This window comes from Nelusetta ayraudi, unplaced genomic scaffold (assembly GCF_046127955.1).
Source record: "Nelusetta ayraudi isolate G7.1 ecotype Tasmania unplaced genomic scaffold, CSIRO-AGI_Nayr_v1 ptg000007l, whole genome shotgun sequence".
NCBI classification, from domain to species: Eukaryota; Metazoa; Chordata; class Actinopteri; order Tetraodontiformes; family Monacanthidae; genus Nelusetta; species Nelusetta ayraudi.
Genome location: NW_027466057.1, coordinates 2250001 through 2269557, shown reverse-complemented (window position 1 = coordinate 2269557; position 19557 = coordinate 2250001). Strand labels below are relative to the sequence as shown.

General features: G+C 43.7%; 4 protein-coding genes and 1 long non-coding RNA gene across 6 annotated transcripts in view; 2 read left to right on the top strand and 3 right to left on the bottom strand.

Moving 5' to 3' along the window:
• LOC142883143 (inositol-3-phosphate synthase 1-A-like) overlaps positions 1-11001 on the bottom strand; it is a 135364-nt gene extending 124363 nt beyond the window's left edge. Inside the window, exons 1-11 of one of the 2 annotated variants that reach the window (XM_076017802.1) lie at positions 10835-11001; positions 10512-10636; positions 10225-10386; positions 9386-9515; positions 8872-9065; positions 8633-8782; positions 7677-7892; positions 7285-7449; positions 7060-7173; positions 6265-6482; positions 5942-6164 (exon numbers count right to left, since the gene is read on the bottom strand). In XM_076017802.1, coding sequence (XP_075873917.1) covers positions 5969-6164; positions 6265-6482; positions 7060-7173; positions 7285-7449; positions 7677-7892; positions 8633-8782; positions 8872-9065; positions 9386-9515; positions 10225-10386; positions 10512-10625 — 1659 coding nt within the window. In that variant the 5' untranslated portion in view covers positions 10626-10636; positions 10835-11001 and the 3' untranslated portion in view covers positions 5942-5968. Of the gene's footprint in view, positions 1-5759; positions 6165-6264; positions 6483-7059; positions 7174-7284; positions 7450-7676; positions 7893-8632; positions 8783-8871; positions 9066-9385; positions 9516-10224; positions 10387-10511; positions 10637-10834 lie in introns of those variants that run through there. The other variant, XM_076017801.1, reaches the window with a different exon arrangement.
• On the bottom strand, positions 282-3051 carry LOC142883144 (uncharacterized). Its single transcript, XM_076017803.1, has 4 exons — positions 2691-3051; positions 1511-2059; positions 1257-1417; positions 282-965 (listed from the first exon to the last, which is right to left on the bottom strand). The coding sequence occupies exons 1-4, from the start codon at positions 2907-2909 to the stop codon at positions 533-535; spliced, it is 1362 nt and encodes a 453-aa protein (XP_075873918.1). The 5' UTR covers positions 2910-3051; the 3' UTR covers positions 282-532.
• tpgs1 (tubulin polyglutamylase complex subunit 1) lies at positions 3036-5156 on the bottom strand. The gene is made up of 2 exons (XM_076017810.1): positions 4794-5156; positions 3036-4187 (listed from the first exon to the last, which is right to left on the bottom strand). Exons 1-2 carry the CDS (start codon positions 5114-5116, stop codon positions 3521-3523), a joined length of 990 nt encoding a protein of 329 aa, XP_075873925.1. The 5' UTR covers positions 5117-5156; the 3' UTR covers positions 3036-3520.
• Positions 11002-11318: 317 nt separating the features above from the next.
• Positions 11319-12971, top strand: LOC142883151 (uncharacterized). The gene is made up of 3 exons (XR_012925997.1): positions 11319-11333; positions 11624-11781; positions 12882-12971. It is a non-coding gene; the product is annotated as an uncharacterized LOC142883151 (long non-coding RNA).
• Positions 12972-12973: 2 nt separating this feature from the next.
• LOC142883148 (programmed cell death protein 10) overlaps positions 12974-19557 on the top strand; it is a 9572-nt gene continuing 2988 nt past the window's right edge. The window contains exons 1-4 of the mRNA XM_076017811.1: positions 12974-13251; positions 14801-14854; positions 16389-16506; positions 18248-18374. Coding sequence (XP_075873926.1) covers positions 13162-13251; positions 14801-14854; positions 16389-16506; positions 18248-18374 — 389 coding nt within the window. The 5' untranslated portion in view covers positions 12974-13161. The remainder of the gene's footprint in view (positions 13252-14800; positions 14855-16388; positions 16507-18247; positions 18375-19557) is intronic.

Sequence of the window (19557 nt, the reverse complement as noted above, 5' to 3'; positions counted from 1 at the left end):
ACTCAGGAAGCGTCCCAGTCCCGGCAGCAGGCGTGGATGTACGGTGTAGGAGCAGCGACATCCTGTGGCTTTTTGGTGTAACTATATTTAATGTAAATTACGTGTTCATTCAAAAAAAAAAAAAAAAAAAATCTATTAAAGGTTCCTTAATATGCAACGTTTGAGATCCGTATCTGTCATCCCACTTGAATCCAAGAAAACAGCTTTGAAGGAATACGTTTGGACACAAAAGCTCTCTCAGTGAAACTGCTGAAAACAATGTCATAAACAACCACCAAACATACACAATGTCAGTCTTTATGTCATTACACAGACAATCCAAGTAAAATGGTGTAAAAGGCAGAAGTTTGTCAACCACATGCACCTGACTGTATTAAGACTGAAGAGATGACAAGAGACATGGCTGCTCAACAAGGAGAACAGACTATGATATTTCAAAAATTTATAAAAACAAAAAACAATTTACAAGTTGATTTTGTACAAACAAAGATAATAATTTAAAAAAAAACATAATGATGTGTTGTAAGCCTGATTAAGTGTTCTGCTGCTCAAAATAGGCACAAAAAACCTGCCGAATTTCCTCCCCGTGACTTTGGTCCATACTGGTGGTGAGAAGCTGCTTGTGGCTGGGCTGAGGGCTCTCGGCCTCGGCTACCTCATGTTGCCACTCCTCCTTGAAGGCGTCACCATGGGACTCGCACATATTGTGCAAGATGCAGCAGGCCAGGATCATGGTGGGCACCACGTCGAGTCCACAGTCATTCCTCTTGCTCAGACACTGCCAGCGTGCTCTCAGCCTCAGCAGAGTCTCCTCGGGTGCTTGCAGCGCTCTGCAAAGCTGCTGATTAAAGTACTGCTGTGACTCCGTTGGTGCCTTATGACTCCCCCTTCCATCCCTGGCCTCAGGATAGGCCTTCATCAGCCAGCTCTGAAGAGGGTAGCAGGCGTCTCCCACCAGCACATATCTGTACACAACAAAGGGTTGACACCAGAGAAACTCAGTGATATTGTATTTCACAGCAGAAGGAGCTAAATAATAGGACAAGACAAGCATGAAGATGACTTAGTATGTAGTGATTATACCATGTGTTCAATTTGCAGCACAGAAAATACTACATTTTTTGCTTATCAGCATCTCAAAGTGTGAGCTAAAGCACAAAGATGTAGAAGTTAGAAGTCAGATACGTCACTGAAATTAAGGGGACATTACTTTCCTTAAAATGTGCAAACGTTAAATTTTTGTGCTTTGATTTAACCTGAGCTGTTTTCCCATGAAGACTGGCGCCGACGCGGGTGACAGTCCACCCTCTGCAGCCGCAGCCCAAAGCGACGAGTTCTGCAAGATGTCAGCTGGTTCTGTTCCCCCAGGGAAGCTGGCACATACATCCCAGAACTGCCCACCGCCACTAACGGCAACCTGCAAAAAAAACAAACAAACAAAAAAGATATGGGTCAGGAAGAAGTATTTAATTGACGGCAAATAATAATTGTGTTTTAGCAGTAACTGTACCTGTGACAGCACTGAGAGCCAACCACCAGGGTTAGCATAGTCAGACGCATGGTTTGATGGGGTGATGATAGCCGTGTGGAGCGTCGCTATGGCAGCAACACAGTGCGGGAAGCCCCAGTTGGACAAGAAGAGTTGGGCCGACTCCTCCAACTCTTGCTCATTTGGGAAACGCAGGTAAATGGGGCCCATGAGCGCTACAATGGCATGGCACATGTCTCTGACACAGTGGCACACGGTGGACTTTCCCACGCCAAACAGAGAGCTAATGGTCCGGTATTCAATGTTGGACGCCAGGCGCCACAGCGCCACTGCCACACGCTTCTCCACAGGCAGCGCCAGCCGGAAGCTGGTGTCCTGACGCGCCAGACGAGGCCTCACCTTCTCACAGAGGTAAAAAAAGGTTTCCTTGCTCATACGGAACTTATCCAGCCAGTCAGAAGGCTGGAATTCTGTCATAACCACGCGCTCCCACCAATCGGTGCTGGCAGTGGTTGTCCAGGGTCTGGTGCGAATTCGGGTGTTGGACTGGATCCCTCCAGCTACCATCATCTAGAGAGATAATTGACAAGACTGACAACTAAGATTTGCAAATGAATTTAACACTGGACCTTTAAGCAAAGGTTTCCTTGCTCAAGTTGATCAGTCAGAAGCCATAATCTATAGGACTTGCAGCAAAGTTACAAGTTTGGTAAGAAGTTTTAATTCAAATTTTTTTTTTTTTTTTATGTTAGATCTCCAGCTCTCCACTTCTTGACCCAATTAATCTTTGTTGTATTATTAGAAGCTTTTTTTTTTTTTTTTTTTTAATACTCAATCAATAACTCGATAGTTACAATTATTATACAATCTTAATTATTTAATCATTATATTATAAAAAACATGTCCAAGCCTTTCGCACGTACATTACAGTCTTTAAGTTCTGAAAATAAGAAAACGTTGCCAACTCATGTCATTCTTTGCAACAGTTCTTATTTTAACTCAACGAAAAATAGACTTGAACCTTATGACGCCTAACAATCTGGCACAACGTTAGTTCGATGTGGATCCCCCTCACCCCCAACCCCCGTACTATTTGTATCAACTCGTGAGCTTTGACATAGAAAAAAATGATAATGAAACTTCTTTTTAATCATTATTATTATTGTTTTTTTTTTAATGAGCCTTGCAGGGAAGCACTGACCATGAGCAGCCTTCTCTGTCTCTGGAAGAAATAGTGCCGATGTCTGATGCGTCTCTGGACCTCACGACGTCTCAGCATGTCAGCGTTGCTAATGTCTCTTCTGCGCTTTAGCAGCAGGTACGTCATGAGGAACATAAAGGACCGCCGCTGCTCGTCGTCCTCCATTTTCAACGATTTTAACCAAGACAATAGACACCAGACATCACTCCGAGTTAGCATACAGAATGGCAACAGCTGATAGCCTGACAACTTCCGCCCACTTCTTCTATCATTTGAGCCGGTGTTCTTCCCATGCTGCCATCTAGTGGTGAAATTGATGTTGCGGTCGTTATTGCTCTTCGACGGTTCTTAACCCAAACATAAAGATTTACATTGGAAAAATAATTCTAAATCCATCAATTATTTTAAAACAATAAATATATTTTAATTGGTGCAATATTTGTTCCATTATCTTGTTTAATTCTAATTTTCACATAACTTGACTCTTGTTATGCTATGTGATAACCCAATTGCTATTGTCATGCTAAAATGGTCAGCATAGTCTTGATACCTATTTTCCATGGCATTACGTTTATATCCACCTTCTCTTATGGCAGACTCAAGAATGTAATCAAATGTAATGGCAGCTTCCAGATCAGTCAGAAAATGCATATTATTTATACTCACATTTCACAATATGTTTTACTGTACCTGTAATTGTTTATTAGCTATTTTCAGAACAGGAAGGAAAATGTTAGAGTACGTACATATGGGGGGTTTATATTGACTTCAGTACTTAGATATTCTTGCTACTTCTGTATTCACAGATTATGAGATACTATATAATAAACCTAAGACACAACTTTAACCCTGGTTATAAAGAGCTCTGCTGCTGCATCTTCAAACTCCTTTGCATCCATATTACCCCCCGGACCTCGAGTCTGTGATCCTGCTATGGCTTGAGCAAGCTTATAAGGAGAAATCTTGGCACTGGCCTCCAAGTATCGAAGAGCTTTTACATTGACCTCAGCAGCCGGATTAGTTTTAGTGTTGGCATTAATGCAGAAGTTCATGTCATGGCCTTGAGATGTCTCCAGGGCTTCCTTCAAGGTCCCCAGCACGGCGTGGCACAGTGCACGAGAGGCAGGCCCTTCATCGGTGCAGCACACTTCAGCGTAGAGCCTCTGGGCCTGCCGGATATAGTCCGAGAAAACAGTGCAGGTGAGCACACCGTGGCGAAAGACGTCGTACGGGACGGCTTCGTGCTCCTGGCAGTGCAGGCGCTTAAGAAGTGGCGCAGAGGTTGAGGCTGGAACGCCACCCTCACTGCACAGGCACTGCAGAGTCTGTGTGTAGAGGCCTCCCCTTACTCCTCCCCCTCCGCTTCCACCGTCCCCGCCTGTTGGGCTGCCCGTGCAGGAGCCGTCGGGAACTTCTGGGGCCTCAGCCAAGCGTCTGCAGGGGGCGGGCAAGTTCAGAAGATCGTAGGCCACGCGGACATTATTGCCGAAGGCAGATCTGTGTTTGAATGGACAATAAGAGCGAGGGAGAAGTTTAAGAGGGTCAATGTAGAAGTCAGTCAGCGTGCAAGATTGCGAGATTGCAAAGAGCGGAGAGGGAATAACACAGTCATTGCATGTTTTAAATGCACAATATAAACTATGATTTGCTGTTACTCTACATCTAAAATAAGAACATATTATTTTTGACAAAAAGCCCCATTTTTCGTTATTATTCACCTAGGACTCCAGCGAAGGAGCTTTACAGTTATAGTCATATATATTAAAAGACAAACAAAACAAATTTACCTCTGTTTACAGCCTAAACAAAAATAATGTTTTCTTTTTCTTTTTGATGCTTTGCAGTCTCAGACGTCACTTCCATATAGAGGTATTAATGCCGTTTATACCCCCTTCCATTAATTCCAAGAACTGCACGGTCACTTTATGAACACTGGAACAAGCAAGGTATTCTAATTGGTATTCACAAAGTATAGAAGGCCTGGCTAAATCTGCTACAGCATTAAAATGTAAAGAAATTACATGTAAAGAATTGAAATGTCACAGTTGTGGGAAAAATGACTAAACACACAGTGCTGGTGGTGATGCTCGAATAGACCCAGACCTCTGCGAGTGATGCGCCAGCCGCAGGTGCCACAGCGCCCGATTGAGATGTTGCTGCTCCTGGGCCCCGGTGCTCAGCGGGCTACTACCCGACTGGTCCCCATCGCCGGCATCAGTCACAGTGGCGAGATGGCAGAAGTGGTCGGCCAGGAAACCGATAGGATCGTCAGAGCGAGCCTCCACCATCTTCAGGATGGCGCCGCGCAGCAGCTCTCCTACCCCGGCCTGCGTCAGGAAGTCCCTGTCGCTGTCGCACTTTGTGGCTTTCGCCTCGCGCATCTCCGGAGGAGATGCACCTGACCGCCGCTTCTCCTTGTCCGCCATTGTTGCTGACGTCTGGTATCTCAGCAACGGGAGCGGAAGTGAAGGAGCGGAAACAGGTTTTTGCACGCGACGCGTTTTTTTAAATCATTATTTATTAATTTTCGATACAACGAAATGTTCCAGTTTGAGGACGGTTACAGTATAAAACAAATTTAAATTGTTTATTTATTCAGAGTGTTATTATCCCCAAACTAAATTTAGGGAGCTGAAGTATGGATGAACTTAACTGAATGAACGACTTACTGCGGAGTGACGCACTTACGCCAGACTCTTCCGGGTTTTTTTCTTCTTATCAATGACTTCGATGCTAATTAAAAGAAAACAAAAACTTAACAGGTATCTTGTAGTCTGGTCTATTTTGTACATATCTTAAAAATACCCTCCCCCATTCCCTTGTGTCAACAGTCTGTCATTAAAAAAAAAAAAACAAGTCACTCCATATTTATACCAGATACCATCGTTATATTTTATAAATAAAGAACACATCAGGGTTTTTTTTTTGTTTGTTTTTTTTACATTGTGTGCATTATTATTTAAATTTACTTTTTCTTTATTCACTGATTTTGTTAAATCAACAGCTTTCATGTCATGTGACCACTGTCTCCAAGCCAGTGCCCATTTTTGAATAAATTAGACAAACCTCTTTGTTGCGTTTCATGTACTGGTTATTAATGCATTTGCATTCGTGCCAATTCCTGTCAAGTTTCCATAGCCCATATTAGTCCTTCTCAAAACACTAACAAACATCTGCATTTTTGTCATGAAAAACAAAAAAGAAAAACTAAATAAAACATTCTGACAGCTACCAAACAAAGAGCCAGAAACACGTATAAAAAGAAATATGTTGTGGGATCACAGTGCACCTGTCACATTACCAACAGGAGCGGAGAAGCCATTTTTTAGAGGTTTATGGTTCCCGTTGGCGAGGCCGACATTCTTGAAAGCAGCCTTGTTACCGTTGACGCAGGCTGTGTGTTGAGGCAGGAAGTTCCTCTGCAACTTGTGCTCCAGCAGCATGTGATTCTGAGGAGGGAGGCCAACGCATGCTCTGAAATGGAAAAAAAGACAATGTTAGAACTTAATCTCTTTTGAAAATCAGAGTGTGACATTCAGAGAAAACATATGGAGAACACTAAACTTATCCACACCTCATGATGTTTTCTATGCATGCTCTCTGGCTGAAAAAGGCATTCACGACAGGGGTCCCTGTTGGAACGAGGGGAGCTTTGCAGAGGAAGGCAAGCAGGGCTAAGACGCTGTGGAAGGACTGGAACTCTTCCTCCCCTTGTGGCCGGACAGTTATACGCTGGCAAAGTTCTGTCAGGATCACCAAATCCAGGATAATTGGGCTGGCTAACAGGGAGTCCTGTGACGGAACAAAAAAAATAATAACCATAATTTTATAGCACCGTCACCTCACAGTAACAAGGTCATAGGTTCTATTCCCAGGCCTAGGGCCTTTCAATGTGGAATTTGCATGCTGTCCCTGTGTCTGTCTTTCCAGGTACTCTTTTATCTTCCAACGGTCGAAAAACTTTCACATGAGGTGATTTGGGAACTCTAAAATGGCTGTAGCGGTGTGTGTGAGTTCAAGCCTTGTTTTTGTGGTTCTGTGATTGAAGGCAGAATAAAAAAATGAATCTTTTTTCATTTTGTTTGACAATTTTATAAACATACTAGACAACTTGTGTCATTTGAAATACGATCATTTGAATAACAATTAAAACTGAAGCAAGTTATAAGCAATACATTTGATACACAAAAAACTATGTCAATGACTGGAAGATGGCCCTTTAAATGGATGTTAAGTCTCGTTAAGAGGGATTAGCAGTAAGACTCCAGCACTCCACTGAGCCTCCGCCTCCACCTCCACAACTTGGGCCAGATACGACGGCTTGATGTGAATATTGCATTAGCAGTCGGAAACGCAATGAAACACTGACCTCACAAGTGTTGTGCAGAGCAATAGTGTTGGTCCCTCCCATCATAATTTCAGAGGTATATTCATCCATGGCACGTTTACTGTCTCCAACATATGGGACATATTTGATTACCACCTACAGAAAAAAGAAAACACTCAGTTACAACTGTTTTCTATTTCGTCTCCTGATTTCAAGTGAACCTTTGTCAAAAACAGAATATCACGCTTCGGTGTCTGTGTCACTCACACAGTGATCAGGCTTTTCTCCCGGCTTATACAATATGGGGTTTGACTGCACCATGTCGTCCACCACGTTGCTCTTGGATATTTCTTTGGAGCGGAACTGCTGCGGGGCAGACAGGTTCATTCCGTCATTGTTTCCAAGGTGATTGTAGCTGACGATAGAGGTCGGCTGTGGAGTGGGAGAAGGCATTATTAACATTTCTATGTCAGGGATTTGGCTTGATGTATTTTTTCCCTTATTGCAGTGTTTATGCTGGCAATAGAATACCAGGAAGACAGCAGTATCCATGGGCAGACTTTGCTGTCTTTTTAAACGTTTTCATTTTTGCCATCTCTTAAACAGAACAAAAACCACTGTCGTCAAACTTTATCTATTTCTCGCATGTTTCTCCTCACCTTGATACCCGCGCTGACCAGAAAGTCCACCAGCACCGACTTGATCTTGGTCTGCCCGGACTTAAAGTCGTCGCCTCCAATGAAGACTCCCCTCTCCGTGGCCAGCTCTATGGCGCCTGGCACAAAGGTGTTCTGCGGGGAGCCGTTGATGTAGGAGCAGCCCTCCAGAATGCTGGCCACAGCAAACAGAGTGGAGGGAGAAACCTCTGCTCCGGCCTAATATAACAGAGCATGAAGAGAAGACGACTGTTACAGAGTGTCTTGCCGCTACAACGAAAGCTTGGCTCACAGGGGTGTGTTTCCCTCGAGAGTTTCTGTACATCGTCTGTTAAGCAGCCCTGTTGTGGATTTCATAGCTGTTTAAAGTGTTTAAAGATCATAAATCTGTGGAATAGACTGTTATTATTGCTGACAGCAGAAGAAGCTTCATAAAGACAGCAGATGAACATAAAAACTTCCCCAAGAGGGACAAATCACAATTTGATCCCCTGATGTGATTAAAAAGGAAAAATAGAAAAGAATAAAGAAATGAACATTTTCTCATTGTGACATTTTCAAGCTTTGCCTCAGTGATTCGTTAATCTCTAAATGTGATGGAGGATTAGTGTTTGGTCCACAGCATTGGGAGGAAATGAAATCATGGTTGACTGATTGATGACCACCATCAGACACTGTCATATGTAAGCTTTGCTTTTGAGGGCATTTGCAGCTGTTTATAAAAGGTTTGTAGTGGAAGTTACTGTACTTACTTCCCTTCCAAACATTCAGGCAGTCCAACATTGCAGCCAGCTAAATCTGAGCATAAACGGAGGGCTAAATACACAGTTTTCTGTATGTGTTTGGAGATTTGTGTATAACCGTTCATCAGTCATGTGATGCTACATGATGACGCAATACTTTCTTTTTTTTACTGTACACATTAACGTTGCGTTTAGAGGTGTTGCCTCTGCTCTTACCTGGATTGCTGCTAGCAAGTTCCTGGCAGTGTCGTTGACTCCTGGTACGACGTCACAGAAGCGCTCCGTGTTGGCGGTCCACAAAACAATCACCTTGTCCACGCCGCACGACAAGCGGAAGTCTCTTATGTCGTCTCTGATCTGCTCCATCTGGAAGACCATTTAGGCAGGCTGAGCAATACATAGGATACCGTATGGTTGAATGCATCCAAGAGAGTTCGGGGAGATCGTGGAACTACCTGCTCCGCCATGGTCCCACTGAGGACATTGTCGGCACGACTCTCTTGGTTTGCAGCAATGAAATCTGGTATGTATATGGACGGTCTGGGTTTCATGCAGCACATGTACGGCAGCAGCTGCTCCTGTAAATTCCAGTCAAACACCTGAGCTCTTTCCATTGCACTGCCAAGATCCATCGAGGAGATATCCCAGCCTGGACAGAAAAACATGCTTGAAATAGAAGATTTTTCCAGAGCCACTAGCACCAAGCCTGACCTTTATGAGGCAACACAGACCAACCAGACAGGTAGAAAAAAAGTGTTTGCCTGTTGAAATTCTTCCCTCATTTAGTAAAAGATTAGATTCTGTTGGAAGACCAAGAATAAGCACATCTTTATCTTCACTTTTGGAGAGCGTGGGGTCAGAAATCTCAACCCTTTCCTTACATATACTCTCCAGGGTCCATATGCAAACACTTCCACGTTTGTGTTTCAGAGTATAGGCTTTGAATAATCTATCTCCAACAGCCCATACCGTCGAAGACGATATCATTGGGATGCACCATAGGAAGAAGGTCACGAAAGGGAACATTGACCTCGCCCTCCAGCCCCGATCCCAAAGAAACTGTTGACGTCTGCAGGAGGGAGCCGAAGTAGTTGGCTTTCTGTCAGAATGAAGAAGAAAATTGGGACAAATGTTGTGTCTAAAGTGAGTGATTACGTTTATTTGCCTTTTCAAACTGGGAAAGTTAATAGTGTAAAATGTCAGAATACAAATATGCACACATATCAAAAAACAAAACAAAACAAAAAAACCAACCACCTACAAAAAGAATAGCAGCATCAGCCACATGCTTGAATCAATGAAAAGTGGAGACTGTTCAAAGTCCCTTGCTGAAGTCAATGAGAATTTTTTTTTTTTGTATTTGCGTGGTATCTTTTCAGTGAAGGAAAGACTGCTCTCCATACAAGGACAAATTTGTGGGAGCAGAGACAGCTAAGTCCTTCATACTCTGCTGAACATGCAAGCATAACCAGCTTATAACGAGCCTCTGCTGTCCTATCAGGGGATAGACAGTGGGCTATATTTGTAAAACAGGGCACGAGGGCTCCTTCATAGCTCTCTGATGGCAGCTTTGGAGTCATTTAGCTGAAAAAAGAACATGGAGACACCTGTCTCATGTATGTTTTACAGTGTTTTACTATTACTAGCAGGTAAAAACCTGCCTGTTGAGAGCCAGTGAGTTGGAGTGTGCATATTTATTTGCATCGTTAACATCTTTCCCAGAGGATTCTTTAGTTGTTAGTGTTGCTTTGAAAGAAATGCAAATGCAAAGTGTCTGTCAGAACATAGGTGTACTGCCTTCTGCTCACCTTTAGACCAGTTTTGGTTCTCCAGGTGAGGCCGAGCTTGTTGGCCAGCACGGCCGCCGTCACCGTTGTGCCGTTGTTGCCCCCCCAGCCCACCAGCATCACCCCCAGCCTGGGCACTTTCCTCTCAGTCCGGAAGGTCATGTCGGTGGTGCAGGGATTCACCTGTTTTCCATAGAGGTATCTTTAAGACACAGGAATGCATTGGGGAATAGTGCAATTCTTAAAAAAAAAAGAAAGAAAAAAGGAAAAAAAAAGAAAGAAAAAGAAGAAGAAAAAGCTTTTATCACCATCACGTTATTGCCCTCCCTGTGCACTGACGTGGTCTGGTAGGGGTATTTGGCTGTAATGTGAGTGTCTGTGTACGTTACATCCGGACTGTTGACTTGGATGTTCACAGACATGGTTGCAGAATCTGAAAAGATGAAAAATGAATGAACGGATTAATGAATGAAGACGGCTCGCACACGTACATTTCTTCGTGTTGCATCATGGGTGCTAATTTCCTCGACACCGCACGACTTTAAGCTACAGGCAGGAAGGGATAAGTTGTCTAAACTCCTCAGACGCTTACGGTGAGAGCCTGAATAAAAAAAAACGGAAGCTTATTCACCTTCTTCTTTTGTGCCGAGAACGTCCGTGAGCGGATTAGTGCTGAAAAGTGAACCGTTGTGCCACCCTCGGCCAGAAGCTGCGTCAGTGTTACCGATGTGTTCGGGTAGTGACTGAAGTGATGATGGCAGTGCGACCGAGTGCGACGCTGAAGCTTCAGTCCGCGCTTCCTGAACTACAATTCCATAAAGCCACTGCTTCGGCGAAAGAAGAAAAAAAAACAAAAAAAAAAACAAAAAAAAAAAACACGTGATATATGACGTACGATTGTCTTCACTGGTTCGCCTTCCGATCACGTGATTCACTGTTCATATAATACATCCATGCGTCTCCTATCTATCCCATTCAATCCACTGGTTTAACAACGCAGGGTCTATCTATCTTGACAACAGTGTGACAGTCTGCTTCTTTTTTTTTCCTCTTTTGCTCTCCACTGCTCTCCACAACAAATACAACAAACAATTAATTCTCCTTTAATAACTGTGACAATACTTGAAAAGGTATATAAAACTTACATAAACTCAAAAATACATTAACGTTTGTAGTGTTAATCGACCTTGGTCGACCTCAATAAAAAGGCCAAAATGTCATCATCATCATCATCATCATCATCATCATCATCATCATCATCATCATTATTATTATTATTATTATTATTATTATTAGAAGTATTAGTATTAGTATTAGTATTAGTATTAGTATTAGTATTATTACTACTACTACTACTACTACTACGACAACAACAACAACAACAATTTAACTGTGAACTGGCTTTCGACGTTTCCATTAGGAGCTATCTGATTGGACGATGCATGCTGACGTAGCAGTGGTCCGGAAGATGTCGGTCAAGCCAGTCCTAAAAAACTTCCGTCTTAAGTTGTAAAGAAAACATAGTAGCTAGGAGGCAATCGACGGCGCTACCGACCCATTTAAGAAATCAATCTAAAGGTAGACCACAGTGCACATTCGACACACTCACGCCGAATCACACGTATGCCTTTAAACATTTTGACGATACGTTTGAGCGCATACGCAAATGATAATCTCCGTTTTTACTTTAGCTAGCGCGTAAGCTACGCTGTTAACTGCTAGCACTGATCCAGCACAGACATGGCCGAGCCATAGGCCTCACTTGGAGAGCTGTACTGCCAGATCCGGACGCATTTGACTCCGTAATCAGTCAGCTATCGTCGTGACAGTGACTGTTTAGTTGACACTGCGTCAAATAATGAAGGGACTCTTCAATAGGGTGACACAGCTTGCTGAGTGGGTTAGCTCTGACCTGCTGCTGTTTCCAAATATATCGGTAGTCAGTTTAGCCTGCGAGGTTGCTAACCATTGCTTCAGATGCTTGGGGCCAACAATATCCTCACCGTGTAACTTATTATTTGACATAGTTATTAATTTTATATGCATTTCGTAAACTACCCGAATATCCACGTCTTTGTATACAACATAACACAGCGTAATTAAAATAAATAAACAAGCTGCACTCCCAACCATGCTAGTCTGTTAGCTCCGCGTTTTTTGTTCTTACATTGATTTTAAACTTCTGGTGACTTCTTCACATTCAGATAATATTTATAATGCTGTTTGCTTAAATAGCTCTTCGTTCACTGCATAGATATCATACAAGCCCTCTGTTTTTACATGGATAAAAACAAAATTGTGTCTTGTTGCTCATCATCGCACACAAGTAGCAGATATGCTAACCCCCAGATAATGGTATCCACACAGGTTGGCCTCAGTTAACACATTTCTGCAGTATTTCCATCTGTACAACTTTTGTAGCTGTTTATTTGAATGTTTATTTGAATCTACCCAACAATTAAATTTTCCGGATCAACGTGCTCTTACTAAAACGATGTCTGCAAAACAAGCAACACAAAGCTGTAACTTTGTCAAATTTTTCATTCCATAAGAAGCAGAGGAAGCTGTATATAGGTGCTTATAGTACAAACAAGTGTTACACGTCTGTTATAGCTATTATAACCTATTTGGACTGCTTAATCAGTAACCTGCTTTTGTCTGACTTTGTTTTGCTTTAGGCTCTTTTCACTCTGGAGGTTGTGTTTCTCAGAGTGTGTGCGCGTGTGTGAGTGTGAGTGTGAGTGTGTGTGGAGTGTGTGAGCTGCCTTTACCTCCTCACGTGCGCGTGTGTGAGTGTGAGTGTGAGTGTGTGTGTGTGTGCGTGCGTGCGTGTGTGAGTGAGTGAGTGTGCGCGCGTGTGTGTGTGTGTGTGTGAGTGGGGGGTGTGTGCATGCGTGAGTGTGTGAGCTGCCTTTACCTCCTCACCGTTTCTACCGAGAACTTGCTCCTCCCTGGAGGATGACAATGGAGGAGATGAAGAATGAAGCGGAGACAAACTCCATGGTGTCCATGACACTTTACGCAGTGATGTACCCAGTTTTCAATGAGGTAAGGCACCTGCTGCTGTTCTGTTCTTGCATTTGCTTCAACGCTGCTCTTCGATCCCCTGACTTAAAATATCACCCATGGTAGACCAGAAAATAAGGAAATCAGGAAAGGAATTCCAGTTTGTGTTCATTATTATTATTATTATTATTATTATTATTATTATTGTTATTATTACAAAGCTTCCCTCAAATAATACAGACAAAACCACTTCACTGGTGTGAACTTGTGGTGATACTTAACTATTTGTATTCACTGACATTGGCAATGAACTTAAAACAGATGTGGATTATTGAGTTCCATGTGTGAAAACCCTTGAGGGGTGTTCCAGGTAGGAGTTTAACAAGGTCTGAGTCTAATCCTTAACTCTGAGTTTACTTACCCTGAGCTGGGAAAACTCAAATTGTCCCAATGCAACCCATCTTCAGTTGATCTTCAGCGATCTTTGCAAACTCCATCCCACCCAAGATGATAGCTATAACCATTCAATATTGAGGGACCTTTAACAGCTAGTCCTAGTAAGAATCCAGTTCCATAGCAGCTGATTTGAAAAAGTTCAATAAACTCTTGAGCTACATACGTGCACCATGAGTATACAAAGCCTATATTAATGGAGCCCCGATAATACGAGTCCCCTTGGCAACTGTCGAACAAGAGGAAGTCAATGTTCTTCAGGCAGTTGGAACAAGACATTTTCATATGGTGACTATGGTGACAGTAGTCAGTAGCAAGCAGCTGCAAACGGCGTCAAGTGTTTTTGGTGAAAATGACCAATTAGTAAATGTAATGCTTGTTGTTGTTGGTATTTATGTAGACACATTTCTTAGGTTTGACCTCTCTTGCTGTTGCTGAAAACCCAGAGTTTCCCTCATTTTAGGGTTAACACACTCGTGAGTTTTTGTGAAACCCCCGTCCTGGCACAGTATACCCCTCAGAACTGCTGTATTAGCAGTGGGTGTGGGTGCCATGCCCATTGGTTCAGGTTGTGATATCCAGTGTTGATAATCACAAAAGCTCACACCGGCGTCTCAATCAGGGTTGAGCTTGTCTAGTGCTTGTCTTCCTCGTGAACAGAGGAAATATGTTTGAGTATCTGTGTTCTAGACTTTACCTGTGATGCTGAACAGGTTGGCAGCGTCAGGTCTGTCGCTGTCAGCCTTACTTTGCTGGTGGAGCCAAAGCCCCCACCACCATGTTTTGCTGATGGTGTGAAGATTCTTTGCACTATCGTTCAGCTGCTGGAACACAGAAAAGAAAAGAAACCAAAAACCTGAACTTGGACAGGCGCAGTAAGAGCAGTCTAAATCCACAGCATCCACCTTCCTGCTTCATCATGTCCGATTCATGACCTCTACTGAGGCCCACCACCAGGGGGCAGGCAAGAACTTTCTCCGGAGAGCTTTGCCCTCTTTACTCCTACCTCTGAGCCGGTGCTGTGTTGCTGATTTGCCCGTTTATTCTTTTGACCCAGGACGTCATCCAGCAGCAGTATAATGGTGTCCCCAAACAACCTTTGATGTACTGCGTGTGTTTTCTCCCTTTATTTCACCAGCTGGAGAGAATCAACCTATCAGCAGCGCAGACACTCAGAGCAGCATTTATAAAGGTAGGAAAGTGCACTGTGACAAGCGCACTCCACTTCTGCCGCAGCACTGTGGCGCTTTCTCTCTCTCTCTCTCTCTCTCTCGCTCTCTCTCTCTCTCTCTCTCTCTCTCTCTCTCTCTCTCTCTCTATCTCTCTGTTGCACACATTGTTTTCACACTTTATTTTCTTCCGGTTTCGTGTATTCAAAATGCAGCATGGAACTATTTTAGACTGACAGCTGCGCAGGTGGTGGTGCCACAGGTTCTTGTGTAATTCCCTCGAGATGATCTGTGAACATGTCACCGGATACACAGTTATTTTCATGTTTTTTGACACTTCATAGAAGTCACCAAAGCATACTTCACCAGCATGAATTGTTTAACTTCTGTATGTCTCTTCCTTCCATCCTCTCATTTACGAACACCCATATGGACGTCTCCCACTCACGCCCGTATTTATAGATACCCCACCGTTTCTATTCGAACATGTCATCTTTCTAAATGTAAGATATTTTCTCAGAGAAAAAATCCAGTGTGCTCTGATAAGAGCTCCGAACTCTCTTTTTTTTTAAAAGGTCCCATATTATTCATAATTTACTAGGTCATTCCCTACTACTTTTTCTTGCCCCACTTTTGTCAAAGTGTACGTTAAAATATGCAGTTCTTCAAATCAGCCCACTGTGATGTCACACAGGGCACTGATATCTCTCTCAGGTCAGTGACAGCACCCCTAGTCAAGCGTCAGTTCTGCCCTCTGAGACCACTTTGTCTTCGATCCCCGAGCAAACATGTTGAATAGCCAACAAAGCCGGAAGATAAAACCTAGTATGATTTTGCAGGTGGCTGTAAACAGAGGGCTCAAATGTTTTTTTAAAATATATATTTAATCATACAAAGCCACTTTGGTGTCGCGGATGATAAGTGGAAATTGGAAATATGAAAATCTCTCCACTGTGTATTTGCCACAGGTCAACGCTGCGCCGCCATGATAAGTCGAGACATTGACTGCGAGGGTCAATTAAAATATTAATGAAGCAGAATCGTCTTGGTCATTGTGTTGGAGGAGATGTGATCACCTTGCAGCTGCTTCACTCTGCCGGCGCGCCATTGTTGGCCGGTCTGACCGATTAGTGTCTCTATCGCTCTTCATGGATGGCGTAATCCAAGGCTGAATTATTCAGCCGGCGGAGTCTGTGTGCATCGATCTGCTCGGCTCGCGGTGGACATCTAGCATTCAACTCCGGCTCGCCGCTGTGAGGAAAAACAAACTGCGCTCTCCTGTTTTTCCCTCTCGTTGTGTTTGGATCGTCAATGCAGTGTGTGGCGCTGAAGCCTCACAGCAGGAAGTTTTGCGAGTCTGGTTCCAACCCAGGGCCTTTATCTGTCGAGTTGCATGTTCCGGGGAGATGCATGTCACAGTTGAATCATTATCATGTCTCTACATTGCCCCTAATTGTGGTTTTGAGGGTGGTTTGGGGACGCAGGACAAGCAGCGACAAGCAATGAACTGACTGACGTTTGATTTGCTTGCCCCATCCGACTCTTGTGGTGTGCCAGGCGGAGCGGGAGAACCCGGGCCTGACTCAGGACATCATTATGAAGATCTTGGAGAAAAAGAACGTCCAGATCAACTTCACTGAATCCTTACTGCGCATGGCGGCTGACGACGTGGAGGGTGAGTGCGCGGAGGGGCTCTGTGGCGAGGCAGAGGCCTGAAGGTTGCACCGCTGCATTAGGGTGACGACTGCTTTCATGGTCCTGTGGAAGCTGTTAGGCTTTACACCGATCATATCGGCTATATCGGATCGGCAGATATTTGGCATTTTTTTTTAAATGTTCGTGATCGGGCGTCGTGTCATAAATCACCGATCAATGACGTCATGGTCGTGTTGAAACTTTTTTAATCTGTCTCATTTACTCCAAAGTAGTTTCACAGCATCAACATGTTTATTCTCTTGTATCCGAGAGCTAATGATTCATGATTCAAAAAACGTCATTTTCGTCTTCGTGCCTCTTCCTGTTTTGACTACTGTCGCGTTAGTTTCTTTGAATCTTCACCACAGCAACATCTGTGGGCGACACAAACAAACATGTCGGAGGTGTGGAAGTCTTTCAAAGTGAGAGAAACAGACATAGCACGAGCTATCTGCAATACATGCAACGCTACAGTACCTCGCGGGGGAACGTCGGCAAAAAAGTTTTTTAACACGCCAAATTTAATCAGGCACTTGGAAAAGATGCACACGGAGGAGCAGGTCGAGTTCAAGAAACGCAGCACGGAGAAAGAAAAAGAAAAGCAAACTCCGAAACGGATGCTAAAGCAAACAACTTTAGACATTGCTGGTCCGTATAGCCGGGAAAGTGAGAAGGCAAGGGGTGTACATAAACAAGTAATTTAAATATTGCTCTTCACGTGATCGGATCGATGATCGGTTATCGGTTTATTTAAACTCACTGATCGGTGATCGGCACAGAAATCGTGATTGTGTAAAGCCTAGAAGCTGGTAATGGACTTAATGGCTTTTAATTTGGCTATCAGCTTTTAAGTCTAGCTTGAGGTAGTTGCTAAGTAACAATAAAGTGCCTCGTTCTTAGTTGGTTTTTTGTATTTCAACCTTCACAGCTTATTTGGCCTTTGTTAACACAAAACATTACTAAAGGGCAAATGATCAGATTTTCGTCCTTTGAAAAGTTGAGACCGACGAGTTTAAAATGTTTATCTTATCCAGCTGACTACTAAGTGGCTTCCGTAAAGGCCTGGTTTACTCTTATCTATAATGTTGGCAGCTCTCTGTATAAATACCAGGCTAGATAGCAAGAGACCTGTCTTATGGAGTTGAGTCCATCTGCGTTCAGAAGTTTCAACGTGCGTCTTTAAATGTCCATAAAAAAAGAGGTCCAGAGTGCTCACAAGGTTCATAGCAAGTAGCGGTGGCCAACGAAGAACCAAAAACAACGACAAGTCCAAGTCACACTTCTTGAAACGATAAAAAGCCTTTGTTTAGATGGTTGTGTCAAAATTAAAAGCCACGCGTTTCGCCACTTAAGTCACGGACACTTAAAGGTGCTTCTTTAAATGTCCGTGCACAGTAGACGTGCTTCCATACAAGACAAGATCGACCAAACGCGCTTTTTATTGCGGCAAATGCACGTTGGAAGGCCGGCGTGCGTGATGGCGCCACGTTCACCTCTCAGGTTCACTCTGTGGTAATTCAGGCATGACCAACCAGAGATGGGAATGAGCAAACAAACGGCTGATAGAAATGTGGGCGACTGATTTGGTCCTTGATCTTTCAGCAACTGCATCGACCCCGGTCTTCAGCACGCGCGGCGGGCGTGCGGCCCGGCTCCTGTCCCAGTCACTCATCTTGAATTTGTGGCGCCGCGCCAAAGAGCTCTTGTGTTTTGTTTTGCAGAGTTCATGATTGACCGGCCTGAGCAGGAGTTCCAGGACCTGAACGAGAAGGCCAGAGCTCTGAAACACATTCTCAGCAAAATTCCAGACGAGATCAACGACAGAGTACGCTTCCTACAGACTATCAAGTGAGTGCGAGCGACACTGACAGAACGCACGCGCACGCACACATACAGGGGCACACGCGGCACATTGTACTCTGAAATGAATGCAGCAGGTCGGGGGGGCAATGGCTCATCTTTGGTCCATTTCCTGCTTGGCCCTCGCTGCTGCCTCCGCTTCTGCTCCCCATCATTTCGCTCTCACTTTCTGCCTGGCTGGAACAATAATGATAAGAACAATGATATCAGTTTACATCATACATCAGTCACAAATTCCCACGGAAAATAAAACAACATCCGTCAGATAGGATCATGCCTATTTTCTTAACTACGGCGTAAATAGCTCAAACGACTGCAATTTTCCCAAACAAAAACGGCCCTCTTTCAGCAGCGCTGCGTTACCAAGCACAGACTCGAGGATACCATTGGGATCCTTTCAAACCACGGAATCTCACAGCTTCCAAAAACTCAGAAACATTCAGAAATGACGCCAACTTTATCTTGGTGACTTGGCCTCCCAGGCCCCACTGTGCACTGCAACCTTCCTGTGCTCACTGAAATGCTTTCACACCGTCTCTTGCACTGGTTGTCTTCAGACATACCTCTTTTACTTTACTTTTCTCTGCCATTGCAAACAGCTCTCTAGCTTTTCCAGTTTCTATTCCGAAAGCAAATCTTAAAGACGATAGCACCCTTTCAAATTTCATTTCATCATTGTGCAGCCTTTTAAAGTGCTTTCATGGTTCAGTGTGCGTACCATGGCCCACAGATTAGAATTTATCGCTCACTAATTGACTACTACCCATTATCGTGGCGGCGTATTTTCTTATTCCCGTCCATTATACCGAGTGAGGCCTGTGGCTGACATCAGGTCTGCTGCTCAGCAGGACAGAAACGGTTGCAATTATGTTTGTCTTTGTGCTAATCTAAGCTCTCAGAAGACATCGACTCAACATTGCTTTTTTTCACAACGCCCTGAAGATCAGGAGTACAAATCAACAATTTATTCATTCATTGATCACAGTTGAGTCACCCTGTCAATGGAGTATCCATTCATTGATTAGCTGCTTTTCCCGTGAAGCTGAATTTACCCCTGAATCAATAGGTTTGATTGTTGCGTGACACAATATAAAAAGCTAAACGCTCCTAATGAAATACAAGCAGTAAAAGCATTTGATGAGAAAATGTTCCTGACATTCCTGCCGAGAAG